Source organism: Pelodiscus sinensis, chromosome 1 (assembly GCF_052426305.1).
Source record: "Pelodiscus sinensis isolate ZL-2025 chromosome 1, ASM5242630v1, whole genome shotgun sequence".
Classification (NCBI taxonomy): Eukaryota; Metazoa; Chordata; order Testudines; family Trionychidae; genus Pelodiscus; species Pelodiscus sinensis.
The window spans coordinates 348,112,197-348,135,388 of record NC_143052.1 but is presented as its reverse complement, the minus strand read 5'-3'; the positions used below and the strand labels follow the sequence as shown (position 1 = coordinate 348,135,388).

The following is a 23,192-nucleotide window of genomic DNA, read 5'->3' as shown; positions in this document are numbered from 1 at the left end:
TCTGTGCATAGCCTTTTATCGGATACATGAATAACAGTTTGATTGGCTTTTACATTTCATTGGTTAAAGCACAGCAATACATTATTTCTAACGTTCACGATTGACATTCCAGTAACTGGGGAGGGGTACTCTTATCTTATGCCTATGTGCGGTTTTTTACTTTCTCATAGCTATTTCTGATTTCTGCCTGCTTGTGCCTGTCACAAGTTAGAAAATATGAAATACAGCTTCATTCTTGCTCACAAGCTAGTGGGCCCTCAATTGCTGTTAGGCTAGTTCCTTATCTTTTTCGGGCAAGGGGCAAATTCCACTACAGCTGTGGCTCTGCCTTTTAAACGTAGTCAAAGCTGCCCAGCTCTTTCTACTTTTAAAAGGCAGAGCCGCAGCAGGGGAGCTGCTGCAAACTGGGACTGTTGAGTCCCGGCTCACGCTGGGTCCCGAACCTGTACACCTCTGCTTTTTAAGTGTAGTAAGAATCCCCTGACCAACAGTGGTCCAGGACCCGGTGCGAGTTGGAACTGCTGCGACCCGACTCGTGCAGTGTCCTCTGCTGCGGCTCTGCCTTTTAAATGGCTCTTACTACGTTTAAGGTGCAGAGCCGTAGCAGGGCCCCTTATCGACTAATCGTGTAGTCGATACAAATTGTATTGAGTACATGATTAGTCAGTTACCCACTTCTAAACATCTTTACACTATCCACAATAATTTCAACATCTGTCTGGAGGGTTTATAGCTAAATTAGTTCCCATCATTTTATATGTATACTTGGATTTTTTTCCAATGTGCATTACTTTGTGTTTATCAACATTAAAATTCATTTGCCATTTTGTTGTCTAGTCACCTACTTTTGTGAGATCCATTTGAAACTCTTCACAGTCTACTTTGGTCTTAACTTTCTTCAGTTTAGTATCATCTGCAAATTTTGCCACCTCATTGTTTACCCCTTTGTCCAGATCATTTATAAATAGGTTGAATGGGATTGGTCCAGTATGGACCCTTGGGGGTCATCACTAGTTATGTCTCTCCCTTCTGAAAACTGACCATTTATTCCTATCCTTTCTTTCCTGTCTTTTAACCAGTTATCAGTCCATGAGAGGACCTTCCCTCTTATCCCATGACAATTGTTAGTCCCTGTGTTTGTCTGTTTCAGAAAAAATAATGAGGAGTCCTCTGATTTATTTGGGTATAAGCTTTCCTGGACTGGCACCCACTTTGTCAGATGCATGAAGTGGAAACTTCAGTTTGGCAAGGATATATACGCATGCGAAGCGTGGGTGTATTCATCTTTCCAGAGGCTGCAAGGGAGCAGGAGTTGGCCAGTGAAAGAGTTAACGGTATTTTAACACTTTGGGTAATTTCATTCTTACTGCTGTCATAAAGCCAGAACTCTGTGCCACAGCCAAGATGATTGTGCAATCAACTCAGCTTCAGTCCGGGGAAGTTCTTCCATGCAGTTGGGGGACATATTGTGAAAGTCTATCGTGGCTGGCTTGTTTACAGAAGGCATGGACTCTTGAAGCCTGGTGCACTCAGATGCAAGTGAGCCAGGTGCATCCAGACAGGTATGGCCTAGTGAGTTTGGCATGAGCAAGGAGCCTTATTCCCTAGCTCCCATGTATGTGGTGGAGATCAGTCAGTTAACAACATGCCTTTGACAATCCAGGCTAGTTGTGAATAAAAACGCCTTACCTCATTTGGACAGAAACAGCCCCATGGGGGTAACAGTGCCACTCTTTCAGACTCAGAAGCCCTGGATTTGCAAAGCTAGGAAGATGTGATGCCTATAGGGATGGTGTCCTGTGCAGAACTCCTCCCAATGTCCCCTAGAGGATAGCTGGGGTGAGGCAGGATGGTGCAGTGGTTAGGGTCCTTTCTCACAGGTGTCAGCTGTCAGGGTGCAGTCCTTTTATCTGTCACCCCTCGTGGAGTGTTGGAACCTGCTGTCCACCTGCCTAGTCCCTGGGGGTTGGCCTTTCAGACACCCTGGCACTTAAACATCCCCTTCTCCCAGAGCGGCACCCAAACATGTGACACTTCTGTTGTACAGTGTAACTCCTTCAGAGGCAAGGTGGGAGTTGTGAACATTTAACACCCACACTTCTAGACAAGGCTTTGCTCCGGGTCTGACGGTGTTGTTCTTTACTTAACAGACAAAGCACAGTGAGCACAGATCCCATGGAAAATTAGAAAACATCCTAAACCCCACGCCTCTCACTAGCCCAGCCAGCAGCCCAGCGGGACCCTCTGCCTTGTCTGCCGTGGCCCCCTCATGCCACTTAAAATGACTGTCTCCCAGGGTCAACATGTGCGTCTCTGTGTGGTACATCCCTTGGGGCTCCATGTGCTGCAAGCTCCTGCAAATACAGCTCACAGTGTCTATGTGATAATGATATTAGGGGCGATAGACACTCATAGACATTATCTCATAGGCACTAACCTCCCCCTCTCATCTGCCCTCTGTTCTAAAATCTGATTTGTCAATTTTATATGTGTTCGCTTTTTTTGATTGTATCCTTTGGTATATATGGTCATGCCAATTTTCTTCCACAATTTGATCTGAGGCAGTGGGTCTGGCCCACGAAAGCTCATCACCTAATAAACCATCTTGTTAGTCTTTAAAGTGCTGCATAGTCCTGTCTTTTGTTTCATTAAGGCCAGACTAACACGGCTACATCTCAGTTACTATTCTCCTTGCAATAGTGGCTTGCAACTCCATTTTAATGGGATCACCAGGGCTGAAATCTGAGCTGCTTCAGCCCTGGGCTCAGGTGGGTTGAGACATCAGGTCCCCGCTTTGCGGTCATGTAATAATTTTTGTCATTTGGCATCATGGTGCAATGACCTTGGAGAGCCACTGCCATAAAGATTACCTGGAGTTTCACCTGAGTGTATTACTCCTGCCACTTTATCAGGTACTTTTGCTGCTGTGATAACATCTCTGGAGCAAAGATAACCAGAGCAGCTGGTTCTCTGGGTTTTCTCACCCAGAGCTCAAAGGCAAGCAGGCCATCTTGCTTGCCACTGTGGGGCTGTAACCACTAGGCCACTGTGCCTCACATATTCCCCATTGTGTGACTGCAGCACATCCCTAGGATTCAAAGCAGTGATCCCCCAGCAGCTTGGGGAGAGGCAGGTTGCTCTGGTGCACAGGGGGCTGGCCTAAGCCACAGAAGGCCTGGGTTACATGTCAGCGTGTAAGTCAGGCATGTCCAAAGTCCGGCCCGCGGGCCAATTGCGGCCCGTGTTCCGGTTTAATACGGCCCCACAGGTAATTTGGCAATATCTATCTTTTGTGGCCCCCAACGAATCCATATGTATTGCGATGAATACATTGTAAAATCTCAGTTAATGTCAGTTGGTCTAAATCAGTTATAAATATATTTGGACACAACATGTATACTTGGTGTTATGTTCCTGTTCATATTTTTTGAACTTAAAAGTTGACAGACAACCTTTATTACCAATAATATGTAATGTACTTTACAATGTTCCTGACATATTTCAGCTTCCTGGATTTTTTTTTCATCTGGCCTTCAGATCTGAAAGGCAGAGTGATTTAACACCTGTTTAGATTTGTCATCCATGTGACGAAATGAAAAGTGTGCCGTTCGCAATAAACTTTGCATAAAATAGTTAATTTACATTTAATTTTAATGGTTCAAAGAATGTCAGGCAAAATGGTCGGCCCTCACACATGTTCACTTCATCAAATCTGGCCCTCTTTGAAAAAAGTTTGGACACCCCTGGTGTAAGTCAACCCCCCCTCTCCAACAGCAAGGATCTCTGGTCTGTACAGGGTATCTCAGGTCAATGCAAACGCAGGTTAAGCAGATTCCTCAGGTGAGAGGGTTAGTTACTGAAAGATTAGAAGGGAGAAGTTTGAACAAGTGGGTCTATGACTCCTTTATCTCACACAAGATACAGAGCCATGGAAAAGTGCAGTAGATAGGACTCTATAATAATCATTGGCCAAGGGTTGATCAGACAGCTGACCTTTGAAATGAAGAGCTGGATTGTCTTCTTCCACTGGGCTAGGCTTCCCCCCCTGAACACACAGGGAGCTCTTTCTCTGTTACTACCTTGGAATTTAACAAGCGCTGATTAAAACAAAGCATTCACAGCTGTGCTATTATTAACTCTAGTGGTATATCCTGCTCTGCTAAGCAGTTGGAGAACGAACTTCTTTTGGCCTGGCCTTCCTGTAAGGTATGTTCCCCTGATGTTTTATTTTGTTTCTCTGTTCTGATGAAGGCTGGTTGGGGGGGTCTTCTGTCTAGAATTTAGGTGTAAATGTAATTCGCTTTGACTCTGCTTTTTATATACAGGAGATGGGTGCAATCTTGTTTCTGTGTTTTGGATGTGGAAAGTGTCAAGGCATATAAGGCTGTTGTAGGAAAAAGGTCCTTAATTTGTAGCTTCTGGGCTAATACCTGAAGATGGAGGAAATCAATGGAGAAAAATGGGAGGCTGACAAGTATTTTTTTTTATTTTTTAAAAAGGAGGGAGTAATATAATAGCATCGCTTTTAGGTTGTATACCATCTCCTGCATTCAAAGAGCTGTAGAAACTGTAGCTAAGGGGATGTAGAGATCAGTTTACCCAAGGCGAAAATAAATAGTTCTTACTTTCCTTTTAAAATTCCCAAGAACTTGTAATCGTTACAGCCTAACTTCTCGCTAGTGTGTAACTGACTAGTCTGGTTTCCTTGTCCCAACCTTACAAGATAACAGTAACCAGGCAGCACTAGGTGTAAGATAGTGACTTAATTTCCCTCCCCCACCCTCAGTTAAAGGGCTACCAGACTAGCTTACTGCTAAATTAGAACCGGCTAAGAGAAAAGTCACAAGAAGGGCTGAAGGACTGGAAAACCTTCCTCACTGAGAGAAAGCTGGTTAGTTTACCCAAGTGTAAGTTCCCAAGTACTTCCATGAGGAACAGAAATGTGATGATAGAGGTCCTTGATCTAGGAGAGAAAGGTCTAATAGCCCCCAATGGCTGGAAGATGAAGATCAGCTGGGACTGGAAATAGGTTTAGATTCACAACAGTGAGGGTAACTCACTCTTGGCACACTTTATCAAGGGCCGTGGTGGTCTCTGCATCGCAGGCCACTTGCAAATCCAGACAGGCTGTTTTTCTGAAAGGTTTGCTCTTGTTCTAGCAGGAATTAATTTGGGGCAGCTGGTCTGTTCTATGCAGCAGGTCAGACCACTAGAGGATCACAACAGTCCCTTCTGACCAAATGATTTATAAATCCTACTTCTCCCCCTGTGGCAATGGAGGGATTCCAGTCTTGTGCCCGGGTGGCATGCATCCAGAGAACACTGAGATGAGCTAGGCAGGGGTAATGCCACGGGAGGAAGGCATCCAGTGGGATTCGGGGCATGGCACTGATACCTGAAGGGTTTCTCCCTTAATGCAAAGGCTGGAGTATGTTGGAGCTGAAGGCTCTAGCATATAGACATGACCAGTGTTTCCTCTTAGGTGCGCTAAAACATTCTGAGCCCGCCCACCTCCTTTGCAGAGCTGCACATCAGCACTCACTTCCTGGACCTGGAGTGCGACGGAGGGGGGCGGTGCAGCAGCAGCCAAGCGTGCGAGGCATGCAAGCACATTCTCCCACTCCCTTAGCTTCCGGAGAACGGGATCAAAAGCAAGCCGCATCCTGGTGTGCACAACTGCAGTCTCTCCCCGTGCTCTGGGGGGAGGGAAGCAAAAGAAAAGGAAAAGTATGGATTAGGCCCACTGTGGTGGGTCCAGTCCTTACTTTTAAAAGTTTTCCACAGACCCCTGACCACAAGTTGGGAACCACTGCTGTAAGGGAACATTGTAACCTCCCTGGACATTCAATAATGGATTTAAAAATAGCCATCCTTCTACAAAGGAATTTTATCTCCCAGTTAATAGAGGGAGACAGCTGACCTGGAATTCATTTACATATTCAACACTATCAACTTGGGCCTGAATAAAGATATTAACTGGTTAACATGTAGGGTTGCCAGATGGTTTAAAAAAAGATACCGAAAAACAATAACAAAAACCATGCCAGGAAAAAGTTTGTTGAGAAGAAAAAGAACCTTGAGAGTTGTTAAGCAACAAAAAACACTCCCGACATGGCCCCTTTTAAAAACTGTGTGGTGAGGCTTTTTGGCCCTAGCAGGCTGCCGGTGGCCACTTGCCATCTTGCCTCCCTGTGCTGGGCCAGACAGCTCCCCTGTGAAACCCGGTATGCACTAGGGTTGCCAGGCTGCCTCTGTATTGAACCAGACAGCCTAGGATTTTCGCCTCCTGGCCGGGAAAAAAATCAGAAAGTACCGGGCATTTTAGGTGTCGGATATTTTCTGAATTATTTTACCAGACAGGAGGCGAAAATACCGGACTGTTCGGTTCAATACCGGACACCTGGTAACCCTATTAACACGCTACAAAAGCAATTTCCCCTGATTTTGATATTCACATTTACACATCAAAAGCTATGAATGGGACACATCTAGCTTGGCTCAATTAGCTTCATTAACAATGATCCTACAATTCTTTTGCTGGGGGGTGGGTGTGTGTGTGTGTGTGTGTGTGTGTGTGTGTGTGTGTGTGTGTGTGTACTCTAGTTTCTGTAATTTCCATTCAGACTCATCTGATGGAGTGGTTTTTGCCCATGAAAGTGCATGAGCTAATATGTTCGTTAGTCTCTATGGGTACGTCTAAACTACATGTCTTCGTCGATGGAGGCATGTAGATTAGTTTACTCGAAAAAGGGAAACGAAGTGGCAATTTAAATAATCGCCGCTTCATTTAAATTTAAATGGCTGCTGCGCTGAGCCAACAAACAGCTGATTAGCTGTTTGTCGGCAGATCGGGGCAGTCTGGACGCGCCGCGGTGGACAAGGAAGCCTTTGTCGATCGGTGCAGGTAAACCTGGTTTCACGAGGCATACCTGCACCGATCGACAAAGGCTCGTCGACCGCGGTGCATCCAGACTGCCCCATCTGCCGACAAACAGCTGATTGGCAGAGTGGGGCAGCCATTTAAATTTAAATGAAGCTGCGATTATTTAAATCGCAGCTTCATTTCCCTCTGCCGATCTGTCTAATCTACATGCCTCTGTCGACGGAGGCATGTAGTCTAGACGCACCCTAAGATGCCAGAGGACTGCTCTCTGCTCTTGATCAGAAACTTTGAGAGGCTGATATCAGCTGGCCAGGAATCCGCTGGCTCAAACCGTGGTGCTCAACCATGTGTGTCTCTGGGCAAGGGTCAGATGACGCAACCAGAGTGAGTGGTTTAGTTCTGTGTCGTCGTTTGCGGATACAGTGGCGTGGAAGGAGAGGGCCCTGGGTGGCTGTGGGGTGGAGAGTAGCTCACAGCAAAGGTGGAGACCCAGACAGCAGGAGCTCATCTCTGAGCATCCAGTGAGACTTTCAAGCATGGGTGGCAGGTATGAGAGGCAGAGGAAGGCAACGCCTGGCCGGTCCCACCCATGCTCTGCCCCCAAGCTCTCCCTTTCAGTGTGGCTCCCCCCAGTCTCCTGGGGCTGCCTGGGCTTCAGCCCTCCCCATGCTCTGGGGTTGGGAGCAAGTAGGGACCTGCCTGCTCCCTGGGAGGGCCAAGACCATGTGCTGCCTGCCCTCCCTGTGCTGGGGGGTGGGAAAGTCTGGGGCTGCCTGTACTCTGGAGGGGAGGCCGGGCTTCAAGCTGCCTGTGATGGGAGGGAGACTGGAGCCACCTGTGCTCCGGGGGGCTGCCCAACAGCACATGGGACCATGGGCAACAAGGGTGGGGTCTCCCAGCCCTAGGTTCACCCACCACCCGTGCTTTCCAGACAAAGGAGACGTCAGAAAGGTGGGTGCGCCCATTGTCCCCCTGAGATGCGTAGGATGTAAAAGCTGCAGGAAGCTGGTGCCTTTCTCTTGGGTTTCCATAGAGCGCCCAACTCTCACATGTTAGCACTGGTGCTCTTAGTAGGGCATTCCCGGCGTGCAAACACAATCCCCGTGCAATGCAGGGCACGCTCTAGTGGGCAGAGCAAAGTCAAATCCGTGCAATTGCTCTAATGGGTCCTCCCCCCACTCTGTTCGCAGGAAGATGGTGGTGCCGGGGGTCGTGCTGGGGCTGTTGGCTGCCTGCGTCGCCGCTGCTGCGAAGGAATCGGTGCTGAACATCTGCATGGATGCCAAGCACCACAAAACCCGGCCGGGCCCAGAGGGGAAGCTGTATCAGCAGGTACCGCAGTGCTGGCCTGGTGACACGTCAGCCTGGTCCAAACCACCCACGGTTCTGAGAGATGGTGGGAGCAGAATGACAGAGCCTCTGGACCTACCGGCCCTTGCAGGGCTGGTTCCTTTCTGTTAGAGACTGATGCCTTAGCAGGGGAGACTGGGGGGGACCAATGTGCTACAGGGAAGGTGTTTGCAATGCACCAAGAGTGTTTTCATGGTGCCTGGTTCTACGCGTGGTGCCTGGTTCTACGTCCCTTTCCCATAGGGCAAGCCCAGGCCAACCTTACAGAAGGTACGTTTACCCTTACCATGGGTGACCTTGTATTTTGATTCCTTTGTGTGCTCTCCTCCCCCTTCCCCACTCCCCCGCCTTGCCCCGGGCTCCCACAGGGCTCCACAACCCCATCTCCCTGGTTCCCATGGTTTTTTCTTCATCCCCGCCCCCCTCCGGGCCCTGCTGATGCTTGATTTGTATAGAAAGAGATGCCAAAGCTCAGCCCCAGCTAGCCCGGGTACAAATGAAGCACAGGCTGGGTAGCTGGAGAGCAGCAAAGGCGGGCCGAGCACCCAGCTCCGAAGGCAGGGCCCGGCCAGCAGCAGCACAGTAATAAGGGTGGCCCGGTGGTGTATTGCTACCCTTGCGTTGGTTTCTGCATGCTCTGGAGAACAGAGTAAGGGCAGGAGAGAACTCAGGCAGGCAGAGCGAGAGAGGGACCCACCGTGTGCGAGTGCAGAGAAGCTGAGATGGCAGCTAACGATGTGATTCCAGGCCTCTAAGCAGAGACGTGCGTCTGAAATTATTTGTGAAACACACCACAGCAATAGTCACCAGACTGGAAGGGACCTCGAGAGGTCACTAGTCCTGCCTCCTACCCTCCTGACAGGACTAAGCATTTTAGTGAATGCCCCTTCCTGCCTCACTTCACCCCTAACCTTCCCCTCTGCATCCAGGGCACTTTCCCTGCCTGGGCTGTGTAAGGGGCAGACAGAGTTCCTGACATCTCAGAGCACTGCCCAGCCTGGATACAGGGGGCCCTGGCATGGCACCTCGCTCCCACTCAAACCCATAGGGAGGGTGGGCAGTACCTGTGTGGGCCCCTCCCTGTGCTCCTCTGCCAGAATGAAGCAGGGAGAAATATCTGAGGGGTCTGTTCCATGCATCACTGCTGCCAGTCGGCAGCGCTCCGCTGTCCTTGCCTGGGCAACTCTCCTGCAGGAGCAGTCCCACGATGCACCACTGGAGGCCAGTGATGCTGTTGTGCCCACAGCATCCTATCTGCCCTGCCACCCCCTAAACCCCTGTGGACCTGTCTCTGTTCACAGTGTGCCCTGTGGAAAGACAACGCCTGCTGCACGGCCAACACCAGCACAGAGGCCCACCAGGACCAGTCCTACCTGTACAACTTCAACTGGAACCACTGCGGAGTGATGCCTGCCAAGTGCAAGCAGCACTTCATCCAGGACACGTGTCTGTACGAGTGCTCGCCCAACCTGGGGCCCTGGATCCAGCAGGTCAGGGGCAGGGACTGGGCATTGGGTGGGGGAGAGCTCTGACTTGCTGGGCTGCTCGCGGCTCCCTCTAGCGGCAGGGCCCAGCAGTTTGCTCCTTCAGCTTGAGCTTGGGGGCTGGTGCTCTCGCAGCCGAAGACCCTAGGTTCAATTCTCTGCTAGCAGTCAGTGTCAGGCCATGTCGACAAGAGGGAACTATTATGAAATTACTAAATTCGAATTAATAACTCCTAATTTAACAAATTCAAACCAGCGTGTCCACAGTACGGGGAAGCCCAGAAACTAGTCCGAGGCAGGCTCCGTTAACGCGGACTTGTGACCTCGACGTAGAGCCTCAGGAAGCACGGGGGAGTAATTCATTTGAATTACTCTGGGGAGCAATTATTTCGAAATAGCGGCGCCGGAGCATCCGTGCTACTGCTATTTCGAAATAGCTATTTCGAACACCGCATTATTCCTCGAGGAACGCAGGTGTAGAGGTTTAAAAATAAGTGACCCGTTGTTTCGAAATAACGAGCGTGGGACTGGGGACACGCCGCTTATAAAGTTGGCCTTCGGGGGGTTATTTCGAAATAAAACCCTAGTTAGACTAGGGCTCAGAGGGCTCCGGAGCTTGGGAGGCTGCACTGAGGAATGACTCCTTAGACAGCACCCTTGGGTTCTGCCACCCCCCTGTTGTCAGGGGCTCCAGAGCCTTGCACCAATGCTGGGCTAGGATATCTGGGACTGACACTGCCTGTTACCCACAGCACAAAATTCTCTGTCAATTCACACGTTCTAGGGGCAGCCACCCTCAGTCTTTCCTAGGTCTCAGGCATCACCTTTCCACTATAGGCACCTACCTTCTCCCTTCTGCAGGCTTAGGTGAAGACTTACACTCTGTGGGCTTGTGGGATTTTTTTACCAGCGAAAGAGTCTTACACAGTAATATCCGACGTACTCTCTAATTGTTGGAACCAGAATGCACACAGTGCTCACTGCTCCCAGGGAGACAGATGACCTTGGCTTGATGGCTGGTCGGGATCAGGTCCATCAGGAAGACTCCAGTTTCTGCACAGTCATTGGCACAGGATGGAGGTCTGGCAGCTCTGATCTTGGAGCTGTGTCCTGGAGTTGGTTCCCCAAGAACTTCCTTCTGGGCCAGTTTACATAGTGAAACCTTGAGTCCTGCTTAGCTCTTCCTTAACCAATTATTTTACTGAAATTTTACTAACCAATCGTAACTTCCGGTCACAGAATTACCTAACCAGTCAGACCCCTCAACTGAGTCACACCTAGCAACGTTAAGTACAGTATACAGCAGACAGAAACAATTAAAAACCAGACAGGGATCATACAGACAAACAATAGGAAAGTGAGGACCATAATCACAGAATGAGGATTCCACCACCCCAACAACTGAAACAATTTCTTGCCAGACTAAACATTGTCAAACTAAGTTTTCTTTACCCATCTTGAGATCTGTCTCTTTATCGAGTGCTAGTGGGTGTCATTGGGATGGAATCTTCTTCAGAATAGCCTGGTGTGACACTATTGTAGTGCAGTTTAGATGGAATGTGAGTCTGTGACACCCTGCTTTCCAGTCAATGGCTGCTGTTTTCACTCTGGCTGCAGAGGAAGGCGTTAGACCTTCCAACCTGTCTATAGGCCTTCCTATATAGCTACAGGAAAAAAACATTACCTGAGGCTGTGCAATAAATGCAGCAACTTTTCCCTGGGCACCAAGCTGGGCAGCCTGTCGCCTGGGTGTCCTACATGGGTTGCCTGTCGCTCAGGGGTGCTGGGAGGCCCCCTTTCCCTGGGCCTGGCTCTGTTGGGATTCACATTGGCCCCAAGCAGTGGCACTAGAGATGGGGGGAGGGGAGGGGAAGGGCACACTTCCTCCCCCCCCCCCTCCACACCTGCTCCCTGAGCTCCCCCTGATGTCCCAGCCTGGTGCCCTCACAGGCGGACAACAGCTGGCGCCGGGAAAGGATCCTCCACGTGCCGCTGTGCAAGGAGGACTGCGAGCAGTGGTGGGAGGACTGCAAGGACGCCATCACCTGCAAGGAGAACTGGCACAAGGGCTGGAACTGGACCGCAGGTTAGTGAGCGGCCGGGAGCAAACCCACCCCACCCCGTGCTTTGCAGAGCAGAGTGGGGCTGCTGCAGCTGGGGGAGGGGGCAAGGGCTCTTGGCTGGAGGGTGGGTCACACCTTGCTGTACAGGTTCAGGTGTTTCTCACTGGAAGTAGGGTTACCAGATGGTTTCAGAAAAAATACCAGGAAAAAAAGGACCCTGAGAGTTAAGGGGGGGGGGAAAGGTGTGGCCTCTTTAAGAAATGCGTTGTGAGGCTTTTTGGTCCTAACAGGCTGCCGGCAGCTGCCCGCTATCTTGCCTCCCTGCATGGGGCTGGACAGCTCCCTTGCAGAACCCAGTAAGCACTAGGGTTGCCAGGCTGCTTCAGTATTGAGCCAGACAGCCCGGATTTTCACCTCCTGGCCGGGATTTTTCACCTCCTGGCCGGGAAAAAAATCACAACGCACCGGACATTTTAGGTGTCTGGTATTTTCCGAATTTTTTTACCGGACAGGAGGTGAAAATACCGAACTGTCTGGTTCAATATCAGACACCTGGCAACCCTACTGGAAGAGAGGCACATGCTTCTCCCCACCCTTGATGACAGCAGCCCTCAGGCTGGGGCTGGGATCTGGAGACGAGTCCCTGGGTGGGAGTGCCAAAGGCTGTGATGGAGCCGTCTTTGGTGGTAATTTTTAAACCTGAATTGGCTGTTTGTCCTGAAAGCTCTGCACTGGGGACTAGTTGGGGGCAGGGCCTTGGCCTGTGTGCGCGGGAGGTCGCATTAGAGCCGTGTTCCCAATTGGTGTTCCGTGGAACCCCGGGGTTCCGCTAAGCGAAAATAAGGGTTCTGCGAGAGAATTCCATTACAATAACATGCTGTGATTCTTAAAAAATTAATATTTAAGCATTTGTGAATTTTATTGAAAACAATTTTCAGTTGTTTGCCACGATAAGGGTCCCTGTGTAATGCCAGCTTAGCCAAGGTGTGGGGGTGATGTCACTACTCAGCGCGGATGTCCATATATTGGACTGTTAGGGGTTCCACAAAATTCTTTTGAGTTTAAAAGGGCCAAATAAAAGTGGGAAACACTGCTTTAGATGATCACCGTGGCTCCTCCCGGCCTTGGAATCAGCAAAGGCTGAGTTCACAGAAGTTCCCAGGAGAGGCTCAAGGTGCCTTGGCAGAGCTCGGGGGGGGGGGGGGGAGCCAGCCCCATCCCCAGCACATCTAGGTGTCTCATTCTGAGTGGCACTAAACTGTCCATCAGACGAAAGCAAGCCCTCCAGTCCAGGGCAAGAACGCAGGCAGCCCCTCTAGGATCAATCCAGGCTGTGAGGGGCGTGGCTACAGCCCTTGCATTTCATCTCGCTGGGGAGGAGAGTTTCTCCCACAGCCAGCTGGGCTGTTGCCAGCTCAGGCAGTAGCCCGGCAGCAGCGGGTGCCCGGCAGCAGCGGGTGCCCGGCACCAGAGATGTGCAAGCTTCGCTAGGTGGCATCTAGCCACAGCTTGCTCACTGCCGCCCTTTCTCCTCCTCCTGCAGGGACCAACCGCTGCCCCCGCGGCTCCATGTGCCAGCCGTTCCGGTACGTCTTCCCCCGGCCGGCCGACCTGTGCGAGAAGATCTGGTCCAACTCCTACAAATACACCCAGGAGCACCGGGGCAGCGGGCGCTGCATCCAGATGTGGTTCGACCCAGCCAACGGGAACCCCAACGTGGCTGTGGCCAAGTACTATGCCCAGAACAGGGCAGATGCCTCTCCTGCACCGTGGGCTGTGCTGCTGCTGCTGCCGCCTGCTCTCCTGGCTCTGTTCTGAGCAACCCAAAGCAGCTGATCCTCCGCTTCCGAGGGATGGAGCTTGACTGAAAGGAAGCTAGCTCTGGACTCTGGCAGCCTATACAGGGGGCATTTCTGCTCTAGAGACGGGAGAATTTTCCTGTCGCGAGAATCACAGGTCCGATAATGAATACCCAAGGGGGGGAAGGACAGAACCAGGTGGACAATTTTATCAAATAAAAAATATTTATTTATGACAGTGGTGAATTTATAGTATTATTCTAAGATTTTTAATAGACCGTGTTAATAATGAATTTACAGTATTTATTATATTTATTCTATGGTTTCTAGTAATACGTGTCAGATATAGGGATGGGACTGGCAAGGGGAATAGTCTCTAATCTTAAAATATCCAGCTACAGTAATTAAATAACAGTGATAACTACAAACTCTTATGCACTACCCACAAACAACTACAACACTAAGCTTATACAACAAGAAAAAATCAAATCATACATACCAACTTACACAGCACACTAAACATTTCACAGATATCGGTTCGGTTGCGAAGGTCTTGGTTACGCCCGAGAGTCGGGGGAGGTGGCTGGTCAGTTGATCAGGCCGGCAGCGCTTTGAAGTGTATGAGAAGGCACATGCACGGTGGTACGTGTGTTGCGAAGACCTCTTAGAGCAAACTGTGCCATGGGTATTTATCCCCAAATCTGCACATTGCTTTCCCGCGCTTGCATATTACCATATATGGCCCAATGGTCACCAAGTGGGGGGTCTGTGTCCCAGGGGTTGGGCTGAATCTGTGCAGGTTTCATGCGACTAGGTAAGCCCGGCAGTTCTCACGCCAAGGTGACAGGTGGGAGAGTCTGAGGCTATTTTCCCCTTTTCACACCTTTCCTTTTTCTAAAGGCAATGGTATGCAGGAAGGGTGCGGCCGGCTTCTCTCAAGGAGTACTGCAGCCCACTATAACAAGAGCGGCCTGGCCAAACTTTTTTTTTTTTTTTTTTACTGGGGGGGCAGTTTCTTTTCTCTAACAGTTCCTAACCCGGACAAGAGGCTATAGAGCCAGCTTAGCCCTCGTTCTCTCCTGCCCTTAAACGTCTCTCCCTGGGTTTATGGTCTGGGCTCTCCTGCCATGCTCCTCTCCTCCAGCGGGCTCTGTGGGGACTTGCCCTCTGTCCCTGGGGAGCTGAGCTTGGGAACATGCAGGGACCCATTGGCTGGTGCACTTCCTGTCTGGGGGACCGGAGCAGGGCAGATACCCTTGAACTCTGGAGCCTTCAACCCCCTGGGTGCCAGGGCCCCTCAGCCCTCTGACGGGATTGGCAGAGGCGGAGAAACCCCAAAGGGAAGAGAGCAAATACTGGGGGCTCGGTGGGGGAGGGCAGACTGTGAAGGGTGCAGGTAACAGGCCTTGGGATGGTGGAGGGGGGGGGGGTAAGAATTGCAAGGAGAACAAGGGTATTGGATCCTCCTGGCCAGCTGTACTGTCTCTCCAGGCTCCGTCCTATTTGGATCCCTGTGTTCCCTGGAAAGATGGGTGACTCCTCCCTTTCCCTCCCCCGGCTCTTAGCCTACCCTGGGACCATCCTCTCTGTGGTTTTGGGAGTAGAGGAAGGGACTTGAGTTGTTGGGGGAGGAGTCCCGTGTGAGCACTGAGCCATTGCCAGCCTGCTCCTCTCACCCCTAGCTGCTGGGTTCTGCTGACAGGAGGCGGGAGATACCCCACTAGGGCTGCTGGTCCAATTCCTCTTTGGTCTGAGCTTCCCCCATCCCTGTGCCTGGCTCCCCGAGGGGGTCTCAGTTCCCTGCCCCCGCACTGGCAGCAGACTCATTGGAAGTTCTGCCCAGCATGGCCGTGATGCTGAGGGCGTTCGCTTTTGACAGCCCTTGGGCTGTGGAGCCAGACTCTCTGCACCCCATGGCGATTGACTGGACTCTGAGCCGCACAGGATAGCTGCTAATGCTTCCAGCACTGGCTGCAGACACAGGCGACCTCCTACTGTCCAGAGCAAACGCAAAAGCCGTCCTGGTCCCTGCTGGCCAGCCGCAACACCACAGTGCCAGCCAGACTCCCCAGGGACCACAATGGCGACTTGCTGGAAATCTGAGCCCCTGGATGCTTGTGCCTGCGATTCTGGGAAAATAAACTCTCCCAGCCCTGCTGTCTGTGCTCGTCTCTTCCTTGACACAGCTGGCTTGGCGCTGGTCACCTCTGTACTAATCGGAGCAAGAGTGGGCAGCTGGGTGGGGCCAGTGCAGCATGGGTTCAAACACTGCCCATAACTACTAGCAGGGATCACCAGCATGAATCTGCTTAGCCTGGGATTCCCTGGAAACCAGCCTCTGCATGCTTTGGCTTCAGGGAGGTTTTAGATCCGTGTCTGGTGGATGCTGATGACTGGAGGACCCTCTCCTGTCTAGGGGCAGAAATAAATGCACCAATATCTGTCCTGGACCATGCATGTGGAACCCACACACCAAGGCTACGTCTACACTGTTTGTTTTTTTGGAAGAGGAAATGCAAATGAAGTGCTCATTTGCAAATCTTGTGCTCTCATTTGCATATTCTCTTCTGATCCTTTTTGCAGAAGAGGTTTGTGCGGAAAACCCCCCTGCAGTGTAGACAGGGCCATTTGTTGGAAAAAAAACCCTTTTGTGCAAGATCCCTTGTTCCTCAAAAAATGAGATTTACAGGATCTTGCACAAAAGGTTTTTCTTCCGACAAATGGCTCCGTCTACATAGGGTTGCCAGATGGTTTAACAAAAAATACTGAACCCTCCCCCCCACCCCCTCCAAAAAATAACCAGGAAAAAAACAGCATGGCCCCTTTAAGAAATGCTTTGCTTTTTGAGGCTTTTGGTCCTAACAAGCTGCCGGCCAGACAGCTCTCCTGCAGAACCTGGTGAGCACCCAGGATTTCACCTCCTGGCTAGGAAAAAAAACTCAGAAAATACTGGACAGTTTAGGTGTCTGGTATTTTCTGAATTTTTTTACCAGACAGGAAGCAAAAATACTGGACTGTCCAGTTCAATACTGGACACCTAACCACCCTATGTCTACACTGCAGTTTTTTTCACCAAAATCTCTTCCGCAAAAAGGATCGGAAGAGAATACACAAAGGAGAGCATGAGATTTGCAAATGAGCACTTCATTTGCATTTCCTCTTCCGAAAAAAATAGTCGTAGTGTTGCCAAGTGTCCGGTTTTCAGGAAAAATCTAGAAAATACCGGACATATGCAATGTCTGGTATTTCCTGGTTTTCCGGTTGGGTGCCAGATGGAAGCCTGGCAGGGGCGGGGGGAAGTGACTGAGAGGCGGGGCGCGATTGGCGCTGGGAGCCATGGTTGCATGTGAGGAGGAGGGGCAGCCTGGCCCATGCTCCTGTGCGCTGGTCAAGCACGTGGTGGAGCTGATGCCAGACTGACTTACATGGGATGGGAGTGCCCTGAGATCTGCACAGCCTGGGTTGGTTCTGCTCCCCACTGGCTGATTTGCTCCCCTGCTCCCTCCACCAGCTCTTCATCCTGCTGGCCGGTTCCTGCTCCGGATCTTCCCTGGCCAGCCCTGCTTCCGGCGGCCAGGTCTCCCCTCCTCCTGGACTCCTCCAGCCAGCTCCACCCCCACCAGCCGCCCTTCTCCCATATCCCACGGCCAGCCCCGTTCTGCCCAAACCTCTCCCCTCCCCACCGACCAGCCCTGCTTCCCATTGGCCCCCCCATCTCCCTCAGCCAGCCCTGTTGCCCCCCGTTAGCTCTGTTTCCTGCCCCCCCCACCCCAGCCAGCACCACTCCCCTCCCGGTCGGGTCCTTCCTCCTCCCCTCCTCCCATGAAGTGTGTCTGGTATTTATTTTTTAATGACTACCTGGTAACCCTAGCAGTGCTCCTATCCCCGTGATTACTACAGAGATTTAAACTGAGAAGCAACTTGCCTCCCCCCCCCCAGGTCCCAACACCCCCAGCCCTCCCATGCTTACCTGGTTCTGCAAGGCTGCCAGCAGAAAATGGTCTTGCTTTTTTTTTTTTTTGGCTCAACAACTTTGGTCTCTTCTGCCCCCCCCCCCCTTTTTTCCTTCAACAGAATTTTATCTCTGTGGAGTTTTTTTTTTGGGGGGGGGGGAGTGGTTCAGTGTTTTTGTTTCAACCATCTGGCAACCCTAGTAGGCATAGCCCTAGTGTGGTTCACTGTCCCATGTAGTGGCACTTAGACCATGTATAGCGAGAGATAAGAACAAGGGAGCTCTACAGCCTAAGCTGAGAAGCAGCTGGCTTTATAGCGCAAGCTGTAGAGGTTCCTACGCTAAACTCCAGAGAGCCTAGGTTCAGATCTGCCTGGGGGTGGTTACCCATGCACAATGCTAAATCCACAGACTTGCCATAGGCAAATTATCCCACTGCCAGCCACTGTGTAAACAAACCGTTGGGTAAAGGCAGCACCTGCCTTCTACAGTGACCTGTTCTAATCAAATAGGTCACAGATTCAGATCCATAAGGGTTGCCTGTGTGGCATGGGCCACGGGCCTGCCCTCCAATCATGCTACTGCCCTTAGCTCCTCTGCTGAGCCAACTGTGCAGCAGCAGTGGAGGGGGCAGAGAGGGATTCCACTAGTGGTAAGGTCAGGAAAGTTTGGGCACCACTGCCCTATCTAGTGCCTCTTGGGATGTCAAATCCTGCATCCGAAGATGTGCTGCAGCTCCCCGTGCCCCCAGAGTCCTGCCCAGGGCACTCTGGTGTGCTGTCAAACTTTTTGGGGACAGCATGACAAATAGGGTTGCCAGATGGTTTCAACAAAAATAACTGGACACACCTGACATGACATCACAATCGACATGACATCTTATTTAGAAAATACCAGACATTTCTATTTTCTCAATTTCTTTCCCAAACAGAAAGCTCAAATACAGGACTGTCTGGTTCAAAACTGGACACTTGGCAACTCTAACAATTACAGCAGGGAGATTGGGGGGGGGGAGCGCATGGTACATGTGGGCCCCAGTGACAACAGGGAAGGTAGGGGAGAGGGCCTGGAGGCCAAATGTAGGCTACTAGGGATTAAAGTTCAGGCTCTCCATGGCAACAGTCTCTGAAATGCTTCCAGTGCCCAGCACAGGGCCAGGTAGGCAGAGCTGTGGGGTCTCCATGCGTGGCTGAGATGCTAGTGTAAGTGGGAAGGGTCTAAGTTTCTGGGGGTCAACGCATCCCTGCAGGGCACTGCCCAGCCCTACCAGACACTGTGTCGCAGGGGGGCTTGGTGGCAAAGGGATCTGAGGCCTCCTACGGGCCCTGCTGGTTTTGCTTCCTGCCTTCTAGCCATGTCCCCATCCGAGGAGCCAGGGTTGCAGCCTGGCAGCATGTAAATGAAGGCCTGGGCGAAAGAGGAAGGCCGAATTTCACTAGCTGCAGGAAGCAGACGAGCGAATCCCCAGGCCGATGGGGGAGCCGCACGGAGTGTTTCAGAGGCCATCTCTGGCCTGAGAGCGAGCGAGGCAGCGGCCAGGCTACAGATGGCCTCTGAGGGGCTTTCCAAAGCAACCCTACAATAACAAACGCGCACAGGGCCTCCCCAGAGTGTCCCAACAACAACAAACCAGTGTGGGGCTTCCCAGAGCAACTTTACAACAACAAACCTGCACAGGGTCTCTCCAGAGTGGCCCTACGACAACAAACCGACACAAGGTCTTCCCAGAGCAAATAAAGCACGGGAAATTTAAATCCCACTTCATCTGCAATTTCAAAGTGTCTAATTTACATCCAGAATAGTGATAGAAATGTAGCCGTGTTAGTCCTGTTTTTTGTTTCAGCTACACCAGACTATGTAGCACTGTGTTCATTTTTTTAATTGTATCCTTTGGTATATATGGTTGTGACAATTTTCTTCCACTATTTGATCTGAGGAAGTGGGTCTGGCCCACGAAAGCTCATCACCTAATAAACCATCTGTTAGTCTTTAAAGTGCTACATAGTCCTGTTTTTAATTTACATCCCTTTTTCAAGAAAAGGGATGTAGCCTAGACACAAACTAGGTGACTAACGGGTTAAATTCAGGTAGCCGGGGGTGTTGACAGGAAGCCAATGGGAAAGATTGTTGAAATTTAAATGGAATAGATAAATCAATAGATTTCCATGCTCCCGCCCCCTTGCTGCCTGCTGTTCTCTTTGTATGAATTTTAAGCTAGGAGCTGGGGGGGGGGGGACAAGATGAATGTATCCAGGCAGGACTACCAGGCCTACAAGGAACAGTGGATGTGGAAACAGACTGGACCTTGAAGTGTGTCAGGAGTAAATAAGGAAAAACGTATAGTTAGTCTCAATCAGGTGTAGGGATGTAAAAGAGTAATCAATAAGGCTTATCGCAGGGGTGGGCAGAAGCCCCCCAGCGGGCCAGATCCGGCCCACTTACGGCTTTGATCTGGCCCACGAGGCACTTCCAGACCCCACCCCCTAGCACGTTGCCTGGGAGCCGGAGACGAGCGAGCCCTTCTAATAGAAACACTTGAAAGGGCTCACGAGTCGCTGGCTCCCTAGCAACACGCTAACAGCACTGGAGTGACCAGCCCTTTTAACTGACGGCTTCTATTTAAAGGGCTGGCGCCTTCCCCGCGCCTGTCGGGCAACCGGTTGCCAGGAGCTGCAGGGAATATGAAAGCAGGTGTAAGCCCTTTAAACAGAAGCAATTGGAAGGGCTCGCAGCTCTTGCTCCCACTGGCCTGTTGTCTGGGTGCTGCCCCGGAGGCACGAGCCCGTTCAACTGCTTCTATTCTTGTATCTGCTGGTAGCTGCCAGGCAACAGGTTAGCAGCGGGGCCGGGAGCTGCCAGCCGGGCTGTGTGCATTCTTAGCCTCCACCCCAGACACCTCTGGAAGGAGGCTAGCCCCCCCCCCCCATGTGCTCCAGCTCCCTTCCTTGGCCAGAAGTCCGGGAGCAGGGACCCCAGGCCAAGCAAAGCTCTTGGTAGGGCAACTCGCAACCCTGCCCCTTCCAAGTTGGCCTACAGCCACTCGCCAAATTTGTGAAGTGGACCCCTTCAAAAATTATTGCACACCCCTGGCCTATCGGGTAGTTGAGTCGACTACTCACGTTTCCCCCTCACCCTTGCTGCCTCTATATCAGAGGCAGCAAGCAGGGAAAGGGAGAAGGGGGAAGAGAGAGTTGGCTTAAAGCCAGTTCCCCTCAGCATCATCTCTATGGTGCAGGAACAGCCAGGGGAGGCAGAGGCACAGCAATTGGGCCCTGGCCTGAGTGGGGGGCGAAGCAGTCCCCCTGTGGCCTCTGCAGTAAAAGCCATGGGTGACTCTTGCTACATTTCATTTCAAAGGCAGAGACACAGCAAGGACAGCGAGTGTCCCCTCATCGACTACTCAATTAGCTGATTAATTGAAATTTAACATCCCTAATCGAGTTATTTTCGTAGGGTTGCCAGATGGTTTAACCAAAAATATTGAACCACTCCCCCCCCAAAAAAAACACCCCAACCAGGGAAAATAAAAAAGGGGGAGACTAGAGCTGTTGAGGGGGAAAAAACCCACCAATAGCTAAACAAACAAAAAAACCAAAACAAAAACCAAAACAAAAAAACCCAACACACCCCAAAACCAAGTGAGGCCCTTTTAAGAAATGCTTTTGAGGCTTTTTTGGCCTTAACAGGCTGACGGCAGCCATCTTGTCTCCATGCCAGACAGCGCCCCTGCAGAATGTGGTAAGCACCTGGGATTTTCACCTCCTGGCCCAGGGGGGCAGGACCACCACCCACCCAGAAAATACTGGACATTCGAAGTGTCTGGTATTTTCTGAATTTTTTTTTTTTTTTTTTTACTGTCCAGGAGGCAAAAATACCAGATTGTCTGGGTCAATACCTGACAGCCCTAGCTTCTGCGCCAAGTCCACGTGCGTCCCCCCACTTCACTATATCTAAGTTGTACCCAGAGCTACGTTTCATTTTGTTTCTCTAATGTATAGCAACCAAGTATGTTTTATTAAGTATCTTTGTTACAAATATTTTATTAAGGCAATGATGTGTGTCCTGGAAAGTACCAGGAGGTCTGTGTATGCATGCCTAAGAGGTCAGCTATCTGAGATTACTGTTTGTTTTTCACCACAAGAGAGCTTGAGGGAAGAACTTGGGGAGTACCCCCTCTGGAAGACATTCAAAAGCAAGCAGAAGCCTATAGAGCAGGCATGTCCAAAGTCCGGCCCCCGGGCCAATTGCGGCCCGTGTTCCGGTTTAATACGGCCCCCACGTAATTTGGCAATATCTATCTTTTATGGCCCCCAACAAATCCATATGTATTGAGATGAATACATTGTAAAATCTCAGTTAATGTCAGTTGGTCTAAATCAGTTATAAATATATTTGGACACAACATGTATACTTGGTGTTATGTTCCTGTTCATATTTTTTGAACTTAAAAGTTGGCAGACAACCTTTATTACCAATAATATGTAATGTACTTTACAATGTTCCTGACATATATTTCAGCTTCCTGGATTTTTTTTTCATCTGGCCTTCAGATATGAAAGGCAGAGTGATTTAACACCTGTTTAGATTTGTCATCCATGTGACGAAATGAAAAGTATGCCATTTGCAATAAACTTTGCATAAAATAGTTAATTTGCATTTAATTTTAATGGTTCAAAGAATGTCAGGCAAAATGGTCGGCCCTCACGCATGTTCACTTAATCAAATCTGGCCCTCTTTGAAAAAAGTTTGGACACCCCTGCTATAGAGGCAAGGGATTTAAGGTTTCTTACAGGTCCCCCCACCCTTCTACACATGAAGGGCTCGTCTACACTGGCCCCTTTTCCGGAAGGGGCATGTAAATTTCACTAGTCGTCGTAGGGAAATCCGCGCGGGATTTAAATATCCCCCGCGGCATTTAAATAAAAATGTCCACCGCTTTTTTCCGGCTTTTAAAAAAGCCGGAAAAGAGCGTCTAGACTGGCCCCGATCCTCCGGAAAAAGCGCCCTTTTCCGGAGGGTCTTATTCTTACTTTAAGACCCTCCGGAAAAGGGCACTTTTTCCGGAGGATCGGGGCCAGTCTAGATGCTCTTTTCCGGCTTTTTTAAAAGCCGGAAAAAAGCGGCGGACATTTTTATTTAAATGCCGCGGGGGATATTTAAATCCCCCGCGGATTTCCCTACGACGACTAGTGAAATTTACATGCCCCTTCCGGAAAAGGGGCCAGTGTAGACGTAGCCGAAGTGCCTGAGTGGGGAACAGCCTTGACCTGATTGTGACCACATATACATTTCCCCCCCCTATTTACTCAAGACACTTCAAGGTCCAGTCCATTTCCACATCTACTATGCCTCGTAGGCAGGGTAGTCCTGGCTGGGTTAATTCCCCTAGCTCGCAATTCACACACAGAACAGGTGGCAGGTATTTCTAGTCAATAGAAGTTTCAACAGTCTTTTCTGGCTTCCTTCCAGCACCATTAGCTACCTGAGTGTAACCCTTTAGTCACCAAGGGCTGGTCAGCTCTCCTACCCATCACAGCCCCACATAGAGCAAATTGCCCAAGACCTGCTCCTACCCCAGGTGGGTAACTTTGCCCCACTGGGGCTCCCGGCAGTTAAGGACAGTTGGCTGTGCCCAGTTCTAGCAAGGAGCAGACACACAGA

General features: G+C 50.5%; 1 protein-coding gene across 3 annotated transcripts; it reads left to right on the top strand.

The window, feature by feature from the left end:
* The first annotated feature begins 4,033 nt into the window (after positions 1–4,033).
* LOC102446246 (folate receptor alpha) lies at positions 4,034–13,825 on the top strand. Of its 3 annotated transcripts, none has more exons than XM_006111768.5 (5): positions 4,034–4,206; positions 8,074–8,215; positions 9,535–9,723; positions 11,668–11,803; positions 13,324–13,825. In XM_006111768.5, exons 2-5 carry the CDS (start codon positions 8,078–8,080, stop codon positions 13,596–13,598), a joined length of 738 nt encoding a protein of 245 aa, XP_006111830.3. In that variant the 5' UTR covers positions 4,034–4,206; positions 8,074–8,077; the 3' UTR covers positions 13,599–13,825. The 3 variants fall into 3 exon arrangements, with proteins under 3 accessions (XP_006111830.3, XP_089631937.1, XP_075775756.2); XM_089775811.1 differs by lacking the exon at positions 4,034–4,206 and adding an exon at positions 5,519–5,666; XM_075919641.2 differs by lacking the exon at positions 4,034–4,206 and adding an exon at positions 7,276–7,430.
* The last annotated feature ends 9,367 nt before the right edge of the window (positions 13,826–23,192 follow it).